This window comes from Cyprinus carpio, chromosome B3 (genome assembly GCF_018340385.1).
Source record: "Cyprinus carpio isolate SPL01 chromosome B3, ASM1834038v1, whole genome shotgun sequence".
In the NCBI taxonomy this organism is placed as follows: domain Eukaryota; kingdom Metazoa; phylum Chordata; class Actinopteri; order Cypriniformes; family Cyprinidae; genus Cyprinus; species Cyprinus carpio.
The window spans coordinates 26,526,245-26,538,240 of record NC_056599.1 but is presented as its reverse complement, the minus strand read 5'-3'; the positions used below and the strand labels follow the sequence as shown (position 1 = coordinate 26,538,240).

Below are 11,996 nucleotides of genomic sequence, written 5' to 3'. Positions count from 1 at the left end.
ATCATAACAAAAAATATACATCAATGGAATGATGATGCAATAACAATGTATAAATCAAAAAAAAAAAAAAAAAAAAGGTATGACTGTTTTTGTGGACCAGGGTCACACATGTCTATAAACATATATATATAAAATAAACATGTATCGAGACTTAACTAAAAAAATCTGTAATTTACCGTACATGCATAGTCTTTGGTTATATTGATCAAGGAAGTAGTTTGTTTGTGAGGGTGTGCAGCTATTGGAAAATGCGCACAAAATGCAAAAGCCAGCAGCTTACTTTCCCTGCGAGTTGCAAGCATAGACTGTAAACAATAGGAAAATAGCAGGGATGCAATTTTTTCCACAACATTCTGTGTAGCCAATCAAATTCTTCATACAGGTAAACGCCTATTTCTTGGGGAAGTGAGCGGTGAGGAGGAGACTCTGCTCCTTCGTTTACATGTCCTGCGTCCAAATGTGCATACGACCACCCTATCTGCCCTTAAATAGTATTGAAAATTACTAATATCACATAGAATTTAGGATGGATAGTATGCACATTGGGACGCAGGCCGAGAGATCAAGGAGGAGGAGTCGGCGTCAGCGTCGGATAAGATACGCCCACACTTTATGACGTAACCTGTCGCCTGCGAGCTGTCACCCTGACGGACAGCCAAATAGTCCTATAATACAAGGCTAATTTGCGTAGGAGGCCCGCCCACTGTCAAATCATCCTCCCGGTGATTGATTCCAGCAGATGCGAGGCTTGCGCCGCTGAGCAAGGACGAGACGCAACCGCAGGGTGAGTGCATAACTTACTGCTTTCGTGTGTTGTCAGTCTGAAATTCTGTGTCCGTGTGTTTTAAAACCCGTAGAGGACCGTTACCATCCATCTGCAAAGCCCGTGATTCCTGTCAAGCGCGGTGCTCTTCGGTCAAACCCACTTTTACAGCCTGCGCTCGACTGGCCAGTTCGTCCTTCCTCAAGCGTGCAGAGGAAAAGCTTGCCACTTTTTTAAACGTGTTCACCCGTGTATACTATGCGCTTTTATTTATTTATGTCCAGGAAACGCTTTACTTGTTCTATTGTTATGGTGACTGTGACGTTCTGCGTTTGAATGTTCCTGTCAGCGCGCACGTACGCTCTTCTGCGTCTGAGAGAGTGAGCGGAAGAGAGAGACTGTTATATACTGCGTCTCAGTTATGAATGACAACTCACTAACAATGAGGAATACTACTCAGGGCCTTCATAATTCATGTGGTCACTGCGTGAAGGTGAGTTTATATTGTACGGAGGACTTTAAAGTACCGTTATGTCATTCGTGAAGCCTCTCTGGGTTTATAGGGACTACAGTCCTCATCTCTCAATCACTTTCTGTCTTTCTCGTAAAACAGGCCTGATGTTGCTCAAGGTGTGTTGTAAGTGGAGGGTGTGTAAGTGATGGTCTGAATGGTTACATGGTGCTGTGATGTAAAAAAGGTCATTCCTAGATTGAGGTGAAGGCGCAATGTAATTGTAGACATCTCAACTTATGATATGATCTGAACATGCACTTGCTCATCATACCAAAGAAGCTTTTTCTAATGTGTTTGTGTGTAAATCCGAGAAAGGAAGAGCCAGTGAGCAATATCGGAAGATGAGTCACTTTGATGAATTGCTGTTGATATAATTTTGTGTCAGGAGAGAATGAGGAAGCGTGTGTGTGTGTGTGTGTGTGTGTGTGTGTGTGTGTGTGTGTGTGTGTGTGTGTGAGGTGCTTGCTTGAAGGTCATATACTGATGTAGATGGCTTTTGGCAGTGGTACATCATATAAGGTTCACAGTTGTATGATGGATGTAAGCTAGGACAACATATTAGTTAAAATGTCAGGAGTTCAATACAAATGAGACTATTAATATAAAAACATGGATAGAATGATTGATATTACTGTTATATTTTATTACCCAGCATGCCACTGGCGCGCAGTTTGTCATTCACCTCCCTGTCCGGCCTGGAGGAATGGGACGAAGAGTTCGATCGGGAGGATGCAGTCCTGTTCGAGATCGCATGGGAGGTCGCTAATAAAGGTGTGTAAGAAAGGCATGTTTCTTGTCTTGGATATGATGTTTCATTGCTGATGTGTCATCGTAGACATTCACACTGATACCTTCAAAGATCTACACTAACATTCAAGTTTGGGGTCGGTAAGATGCTCATTGAGGCTGCATTTATTTCAATAAATATAGTAATATTGGGAAATTAATGTCATAACACTTTAAAATAACAGTTCTATTTGAATATATTTTAAAATGTCTTTTAATTCTGGGATGGCACAGCGTCATTACTCCAGACTTCAGTGTCACATGATCTTTCAGAAATCATTCTGATATGCTGATTTGCTGCTCGAGAAACATTCATTATTATTCTCAATATTAGAAACTGTTGTGCTGCTTAATATTTTTGTGAAAACTTTTTTGAAAATCAGCAAGGATTCTTTGATGAATATAAAGTTGAGTTTATTTGAAATAGAAGTATTTTCTAACGTTATAAATGTCTTTACTGTCACTTTTAATCAATTTAATGTTCTCTTGATGAATAAAAGTGTTAATTTCCTATTAATAAAAAAAATTGAGCAGTAGTGTAAATTTAGTTTAAAAAAATTATATTATTGTTACATTGACATGACAAGAAAAGTGTTAAAAGGTATCATATTGTATTTGAACTAGGCCTATAGTATGATACTATAAAAAGTATCATATCATAGTTTTTTTGGGCATAATATCATGTTTGTTTTGAACATGGACCTGATCAACCTGAAACCACCCTGATGTCATTTACTCTTTGTGCACAAAAAACAAAACAAATAGGACTATAGGACTGTATTGAAAGTATATTTCCATTTTATTCTCCTGACCTAATAAAATTTTTAAAACTGTTAATTTTTTTTTACTCTGTTAGAATTGAGCACCAATTGGGAGATAAAAAATCATTTAAGGGTTATAATATTTGACTGTTTGCAATTTATCTTCTGTTTCATAAAAGAAGTTAAAGGATTATGCTTCAATAATCAGAGCCAGACTAGTAAACAATTCATACTGCCTATTGAATTTTCCACAGAAAGTGTCAATAAACTCGGTAAATATTTGAGAAAAGAGGTTTCTGAAATAATGTAAGTATTAACCAACAATAAAATGTAAAAAAAAAAAAACATGATAAAAACATCAATGTATTTTCAAACCTAATTATTTTGAAGGACTTTATGAGAGTTATTAAGTTGAACACAGTCTACAGTCATATACAGTTTTGGAAAGGAGAAACTGCACACTGTTGTTGTTGTCACAACACAAAAACCTATACACCACATGACTTCACAGATACTGTATCCACATACTCAGGGGCGCAAGAGTCATGTGACTCTGGTGTTGGTATTCGCTGCACTCTGTGAATATTATATATTCTTGACAGCTGGATTAGATAAAGGTCAAGGAGGTCAAGTTCAAAGGGCTGGGTGGCCTTCTCTTTCCTGGACCTAGACATCTGTTAAAGGTTAACTAACCACTCTCGTTTTGTGGCAGTTGGTGGCATTTACACGGTGATCCAGACCAAGGCGCGTCTGACCTGCGAGGAATGGGGCGAGAACTACTTTCTGGTGGGCCCGTATATGGAGTCCAGTGTCAGGACGCAAGTGGAGCTGATCGAACCCTGCAATGCGGCACTCAGGAGAACCATTGATAAAATGAACAGCAGTGGGTGCAAGGTATACACATTCACACACTTCAATAAATAATGAAAAAGAAAGGCAGTTTCTAGCTTTAGGTTTGTCCACCTCTCGTTTATCCACACTAATATGTGCGCGCACACACCACACAGCCCGATTTAATCTGCTCTTATCCACAGTGAAACCCTAAACCTTCATTCTGGAGAGTGTTTGTATGACATCTCTCTAGTGGGTGTGTGTACGTTAAAGGCTATATCAGTGTCCAGCAGCCAGACTGAGGTCTATTTCAGTTCTTTGAGGAAATTTCCCCCTGAGAGACGCTGTGTAAATTGGTGCCCGAGTTATTGCAGAGTCACTTTGCCGTCAATGTGAACAGAAACGAGTTTGTAAAAATCAAAGCCACACATCCAGGTTTTTCTTAGAAAGTATTAACTGAAAATGTTTGCTAGCTTGTTCAAGTGGCTTCATCTGTTGTTGATACACAGCGATGTCTTCAGACTAACAAACCAGGAGTTACATTCCTAATAGTTTGAACTGTGATCATTGAAAAATTGAGGTGAAACTGTATGAAGATCGTATCTGTATGTGCAATCTCAGTTTTCAGAAAGCTATTTCTGTTGAATGGTATCAGTTTAAATCTCTAGTGAAGTGACAGTTTCTAATTTCCTTCCTTCCTCTCCTTTCTTCTCTAGGTATATTTTGGTCGATGGCTGATTGAAGGCTCTCCGTATGTGATTCTGCTAGACGTGGGCTTCACGGCCTGGTCTCTGGACCGCTGGAAGAGTGAACTCTGGGAGAATTGCGGTATTGGTGTGCCCTGGTTCGACAGAGAGGCTAACGATGCTGTTCTCTTTGGCTTCCTCACTGCATGGCTACTTGGAGAGGTGTGCAGTTTTGTTGTACTATTATTTATATATTATTGTCACTTTTATTTTTGTATTTTCAGTTTTCATTTTAATTTTAGTTTGTTTTATTTAATTTATGTCCTTTTGTTGTTTTATATATTTCTATCAAGCTTTAATCTATTTTTAATTGAGTTTTAGTTGTAGTAATATTAGTAATTTAACATCAAAATGATTTATTTCAGTTAAGTTTACGTTTTTCCAATTCAAGGTTTTATCTCAGCTTTATTTTAATTTATAACAACTTTTTAAGAGTTTTAATTTTAGTTAACTATGGCAACATGGGAGGTGTTTCTCATTCTGTCTTTTTGTAATTTCTATATTAATATAAATTTTGTGAGTGTAAATGTGCATGTTATTTTCCCAACAAAACTCAATGGGGAAAAAATAAGTTTGTTATTTAATAGAAATTAAATAACCATGTGCTTATGTTACCTATATTTTGGTTATCTAGTGAATTAAAGTTTTTGTAAAAGATACATCACCTTGGAACTTGGACCCCACCCCCCCCCCCACACACACACACACAATATTGTTAATTCTCATTAATTATAATTTGAACGTGTTTGAATACGTTTCAGTTTGCAGCTCAGTGTGACGAACCTCCTCACATCGTAGCACATTTTCACGAGTGGCTGGCAGGTTTGGGGCTCGTCTTATGCAGGCAGCGTCAGTTACCCGTAGCAACCATCTTCACCACACATGCCACACTGCTCGGCCGATACCTGTGTGCTGGGAACGTTGACTTCTACAACAACCTTGCTGAGGTTTGTGTGAGAGAATGTGTTATTGTGGATATATGATATATATTAACCCACACCTCCTCAACAGATAGAATCAGATTTCTTCAGAAAACTTTCCCTGTTTTTTAAGCACATTTTGGTTTGACACCAAGATGATGCTCTAATTGGATAAACAGATGGAGTTCATGGAGTTAATTTCAAGAAAGCTTCCTGAAGTGTCTGGTTATTTCTCCATGTGTAGTTTAATGTGGATAAAGAGGCAGGTGACAGGCAGATCTATCACCGGTACTGTCTGGAGCGCGCAGCAGTGCGCTGTGCACACGTCTTCACCACCGTCTCTCAGATCACCGCCATTGAGGCCGAGCACTTACTAAAGCGGAAACCAGGTGACTAAAGTTCCTGCTTGTACTGTTTTCTCTACATCCTAATGGCAACAAAATGCAGTCATGAATCAGTCAGATGACTGAATATAAAATGTCATCATGTGCAGATTGATCTGGTATTAGAAAGGGATTCTGGCTTCATTTCATTACTGTGGATGCTTCCTGATTTAGTTCAGAACCTCACTTTTGCCAGGAAGCTGCTGCTTTTTGACCCTATTTGGTCTATTTGCTAAAGATACCCACGTTCATCTTTCTCTGTCAGATATTGTGACTCCAAACGGCCTGAATGTGAAGAAGTTCTCAGCCATGCACGAGTTCCAGAACCTCCACGCTCAGAGTAAAGCGCGCATCCAGGAGTTTGTCAGAGGCCATTTCTACGGGTCAGAGCTCATAAGACAATCGTCATGCAATCCTATTCATGTGTCCATCTGCAAAACACTCTCCCATACACTGCTGTTCAAACATTTGGGATAAGCAAGCCTCATCAAGGCTGCATTTGTTTAATCAAATATACAGAAAAAATATTGTGAAATATTATAACAATTTTAAATAGCAGTTCTCTATTTTAAAATGTAATTTATTCCTGTCATTTAAAAGCTGAATTTTCATCAGCATAACATTTCCATTACTCCAGTGTCACATGTTCCTTCAGAAATCATTGTAATATGTTGATTTGATACTCAGTTAATATCGGCATTAGTAACAGTTGTGCTGCTTAATATTTTTGTGAAACCTGTGATACTTTTTTTTCAGGATTCTTTGATAAATAAAAAGTAAAATAAAGAAATAAATAAAGCAGCATTTATTTGATATATATATATATATATATATATATTTTCTAACAATATAAGTTTTATTATCACATCCTTGATGAATAAAAATATTAGTTTCTTTCAAAAAATAAATAGTTTTTTTGTATTGTAACAAAGGATTTCTATTATTATTATTATTTTTTTTTAAATGCTGTTCTTTTGAACATTTTATTCATCAAAGAATCCTGAAAAGAAGTATCACAGGTTTCCAACGTTGATTATAATCAGCATATTAGAATGATTTCTGAAGGATCATGTGACACTGATGACTGGAGTAATGATGCTGAAAATTCAGCTTTGTATCAAAGGAATAAATGATATTTCAAAGTATATTAATATAGAAAACTGTTATTTTAAATTGTATTAATATTCCACAGTATAACAGTTTTTTTTCTCTGTATTTTTAATCAAATGAATGCAGCCTAGAAAAACAAAATACACTAAAAAAAAAAAAAATAAAACTGATCCCAAACTTTTGAACAGCAGTGTACATATTTTCTCTTCTTGTTTTGTGTGCAGGCATTTAGATTTTAACCTTGACAAGACAGTGTTTCTCTTCATTGCTGGACGCTATGAATTCTCAAATAAAGGAGCTGATATCTTTCTTGAAGCACTGGCCAGACTTAATTACCTGCTGAGGGTCAGTATTTGTGCATTCGATAAGTCACAATACGAACACAAAATGTTATAAAGATGAAGAATCTTTTTTTTAGAGAAGGTTTAAATTTGAAACGAGATTCTTGTATGTCCAGGTGAATCACAGTGATGTGACCGTAATCGCGTTCTTCATCATGCCTGCTCGTACCAACAACTTCAACGTGGAGACCCTGAAGGGCCAAGCCGTACGGAAACAGCTCTGGTAACCATGACAACTGCACTGTGAGGACTGCTAACCTGAAAGACACTGTTTAGCTCGGCCTACTCGCTTAATATAAACAACCAAGTTCAATCAAGTTGTGTTGAAAGCCGATTTATTTTAGAATTATTTATGTACTGTTATAGTATTTATTAATATTTTGAATTAGCTTTTATTATTTATTTTAATATTAGTTTTATGATGTGCTTTTGACATTTATATAAGTTTGTTATTTAAATATTATTTATTAAAAAAAAATAATTCAGTTTTGTTTTAGTTTTAGTTATTTTAGTACTTCAGCTTTAACTTATTATTATTATTATTATTATTATTATTATTATTTTTTTTTTTTTTGGTCAACTTATTTTGAGTTAGTTGCCAGGTTTTTAAGTTCATCTAATAAATATTTTCAGTTTTTTTTTTTTAAATTAAATTAATGAAAACCATTTTTGATCATTTAATTTAAGGTTTACTTAACAATAACAGCACTGGCCTAGAGCATCCTAACACAGCTACCTGTTTTCTTTAGCCATTCTGCCGTCAATGATGGATGTGTGATTATGTAGGAAGAAATTTATTTATTTATTTTCATTTATTCATTTAGTTTTACTTAACAGTAACAACACTGGATGTGTGATGGATGTGTGATGATGTAGAAAGAAATTAGTTTTTTTTGTTTGTTCCTTCATTCATCCATTCATTTATATTTATTTATTTAATAAACAGTAGTCATAATGTCACCTGATTGAAAAGAGTAGTTAAAATGATTCAAACTAAATGTTTATTTACTCACACTCATATTCAAAAACCACATATAAATTTTTTTCCCAAATTCTAGCTTGGACTCAGGGACTGTTGAAGCAGTGAATGAATGTTGTTGTGACATTGCATCTTTGTCGTATTGTCAGGGACACTGCTCAGACTGTGAAGGAGCGCTTTGGGAAGAAACTCTACGAATCACTTTTAGTGTGAGTTGGTTTTTGCGTTTCAACTGTATTATGTCATCTCTTCTGAGGCGTGACATTGCTCTCTTTCTCGTTGTTAGAGGGCAGCTGCCTGATGTGTCTAAGATGTTAGATAAAGAGGACTTCACCATGATGAAACGTGCCATCTTCGCCACCCAGCGCCAGTGCCTGCCCCCCGTCTGCAGTCACAACATGCTGGAGGACAGCAGTGACCCCATCCTCAACTGCATCCGCCGTATCGGCCTCTTTAATACTGCTCAGGACAGAGTCAAGGTATACACACACACAAACAAACGCTATACTATAATGGATGTATTCAAAGGTAATTTGTTATGTACCGAAAATACTTAATACACATTTATGCTTTCTATTCTTCTGCTAGGTGATCTTCCATCCAGAGTTTCTCTCCTCCACTTCTCCTCTCCTGCCGATGGACTACGAGGAGTTTGTGAGAGGCTGCCATCTTGGAGTATTTCCATCCTACTATGAGCCCTGGGGATACACACCAGGTAAAACTACCCACACTATGTGTGTGTGTATATATATATATATGTATATATGTGCTGGTGTATATATGCACATACATGCTTCCGGTGTATATATACCATTTAAAAGTTTGGTCAGTAACGTGGTAACATTTTTTTTAGTATATAAACAAGAAATTATATATGTTGTTAATCAAAATTAGATTAAATAAAAAACCATTCTTAAAAATATATTTAACAATTATAATAAGAAATGAGCGAGAGTAAATGCATCACTTTTTTTATATATAGTTTTGACATTGAGAATAAGAAATGAGCACCAAATTTCTTGAGCACCAAATCAGCATGTTAGAGTAATTTCTGAATGATCACTTGATATTTTAAAAAGATATTATTTTACAGTATTACTGTATTTTTAATACAAATAAATGCAGCCTTGGTGAGCATAAAGAGACTTTTTTTTTAAAAACATGAAGCGGACTTGCTTACCCCAGACATTTGAATGATAGTTTGTGAACTCTGTATTAATAACGTCCACTCAACACAATGCACACATCATTTTATTTATTTATTTATTTATTTTTTTAGCTGAGTGTACAGTGATGGGTATCCCGTCGGTCTCCACTAACCTGTCTGGGTTTGGCTGTTTCATGGAGGAGCACATTGCTGACCCGTCAGCTTATGGTGAGAGTTGCACATATACAATGGAAATAATGAACAGCAGCTACAAGCTTTTCTCATTTTTGTTTGAATCAGCTTTTTTTAGTTTCATTGTGTAATGTAAATTTTTCTTAACTCCTCCTTTTCAGGTATCTATATTCTGGATCGGCGGTTCCGTGGGGTGGATGAGTCCTGCAATCAGCTGACATCTTTCCTGTTTCAATTCTGTCAGCAGAGCCGCAGGCAGAGGATCATTCAGAGGAACCGAACAGAGCGCCTCAGCGACCTGTTAGATTGGAGATATTTGGGCAGGGTCAGATACCACACACACACACAAAACACACAGTGAATTGCTTACAACCCAAGTTGTGTCCAGTTAACTTTCAGTATCAAAACAACAAAACTAAAAGGTTATTGAAGTTATTGTTCATGAACTAATATAGCATATTTCTGTTTCTTAGTATTACGTATCTGCCCGCCATATGGCTTTAGCGAAAGCTTTCCCAGACAAATTCATCTATGAGCCTCAAGAACCCACTTCGGTAAGTTAAAACGATGAAGGGTGAAATTTAAATTGTTTGTTCATTTTATTTTAATAAAAGTGTGAAGTTGAATTATCTAGATCAGTGATTCTCAACCAAAGGGCCAGGGCCCACTAGATTCAGCATGACTTAAAATAATTTAAAATAAGACAACACAACCCTTACCATAAGCTAAAATAGCTATAAGTCAAGATTCTTTGTTTTGCTTCACCTCGTCAATATATTATTCCTTTGAAAACCCTGGATATGAGATTTTATAAATCTGATATCTAATCACCTTTAAATGAATAAAGTCTTATTTCCATGCTAATTTCAATATGTTTAAGTAATTTATATTTACTTATGCAAAGCTGTAAAAAAAAAAAAAAAAAAAACTGGACAGCTGTCTAAAAACTAGATCTAAATACTTGTTGACATTTATTCTTTCATTTACATAATTCAGGCCACAGGCTTCCGTTACCCGCGGCCCGCCTCAGTGCCCCCGTCTCCAGCCCACTCGCTGCACTCGTCTCCTCATCACAGTGAGGCTGAGGATGAAGAGGAACCATATGATGAAGATCTGGAGGCGGAGAAAGACCGGGTCAACATCCGCCAACCTTTCAACATGCCGAACCGGAACAAGAATCAGACAGTTGGTCTTCCTGAGAAAAACTAAAACACACCCCTACATGCATACTTACACACTCTGTAGCTTATACTGTGAGGCACTTATATATGCTGTGACACACACACACACACACACACACACACACACACACACACACACACACACACACACACACACACACATATAACACTCCCTATAAAGTAAAAGTAAAGCCTGCAAACAGTATGTCTGCATGTTGGTATTCTGAAGAGAAATAAATAAGATATTTAAGTATTTGGTGAGCCATAATATGTGATTCTAAGACTTTCTGTTGAAAGATTTCTCTGGTGTCTTTCATACCAAGCCTAGTAAAAAAAAACAACAACAGAGAGCAAAGTATTAAATAGTAGCTCGAGTTATTCATATGAAAATTACTATGGATTCATACCAAATTGTTATCTAGCTGTGTGGCGCTGACGTTCAAATGGCCACTGTTAAAAGACAATACAAATAAATGTGAAATAATACAAATAAACGTTACAAACATTATTTTTAAAGTGCCCGTATTATGTATTTTTGAAAAAGTGAATGAAAACATCCTGCAAAGGTTTCAATCTGAAAGTGCACCGTGTATAAAGTTATTGTCTCTCAAAAGAAAGAGTCGACTCTGAATCATTGAAACGAGTCGTTTTTAAAATGAATCCCAAGCTGCTTCGTCTAGATGTCAACATTAGCATTAGCAAACATTAGCATATTGCCGCCCACTTGTTGGTCTTTTCATGTTGGTCTGAATGAAAATGCAAATAATTTTTTTGCCACTAGGTGCTGCTTTTGGAGCGGTAAAAATAGTGTTTTCCCCGGTAACGCTGTACACAAAGCAGCATTGCTCACAAACGCAGCTTTATCAGGCACTACCATAGACTGTATAAAAACATGGACGTAGTGTCAGTGACGTCACCCATAGTTTTTATGAAGAGCGTTTTTGAAGCTCAAAGTGGGCTGAGCGGGCCATCGTCATCTTGGCAGCAGTTCACTGCACGTCACTCCGGGATAATCGAAAATGGGCAAAGAGGCGGGAGCTGGTTGCTGATAAAATAAATGCGTATTATAAGACAATGAAAGTGTTTTTTGACCTTACACACATCAAAACCTTTTTTTGGAAAAAATAAAAACCTCACAACACACAAAATAGGCACACTAAAGAGACCTTTATTAGAAACTCTTTATAGGAATAGTTTAAGAAAAAAACTAAACTATTATATATATTACTATAAATGATTTATACACTCTTTAAAAGAGCTGTATGACACTGTTCTTCCATGGAACATAAATGAAGAGGTTTTGAAGAATGTTCATGTTATATATTTCTATATACAAAATTAA

At 36.5% G+C, this 11,996-nt stretch overlaps 1 protein-coding gene across 3 annotated transcripts; it reads left to right on the top strand.

Moving 5' to 3' along the window:
* Positions 1 to 418: 418 nt before the first annotated feature.
* Positions 419 to 11,396, top strand: gys1 (glycogen synthase 1 (muscle)). 3 transcript variants are annotated; one of them, XR_006154232.1, is made up of 17 exons: positions 419 to 784; positions 1,930 to 2,048; positions 3,537 to 3,718; positions 4,372 to 4,563; positions 5,163 to 5,348; positions 5,566 to 5,710; positions 5,970 to 6,087; positions 7,039 to 7,159; positions 7,272 to 7,378; positions 8,284 to 8,343; positions 8,421 to 8,613; positions 8,723 to 8,849; positions 9,414 to 9,509; positions 9,635 to 9,798; positions 9,947 to 10,027; positions 10,470 to 10,769; positions 10,806 to 11,396. XR_006154232.1 is itself a non-coding variant. In XM_042720490.1 (16 exons), the coding sequence occupies exons 2-16, from the start codon at positions 1,931 to 1,933 to the stop codon at positions 10,680 to 10,682; spliced, it is 2,103 nt and encodes a 700-aa protein (XP_042576424.1). In that variant the 5' UTR covers positions 419 to 784; position 1,930; the 3' UTR covers positions 10,683 to 11,396. The 3 variants fall into 3 exon arrangements, 2 of the variants coding, with proteins under 2 accessions (XP_042576424.1, XP_042576425.1); XM_042720490.1 differs by having other exon boundaries at positions 10,470 to 11,396; XM_042720491.1 differs by lacking the exon at positions 419 to 784 and adding an exon at positions 1,129 to 1,256 and having other exon boundaries at positions 10,470 to 11,396.
* Positions 11,397 to 11,996: the final 600 nt, after the last annotated feature.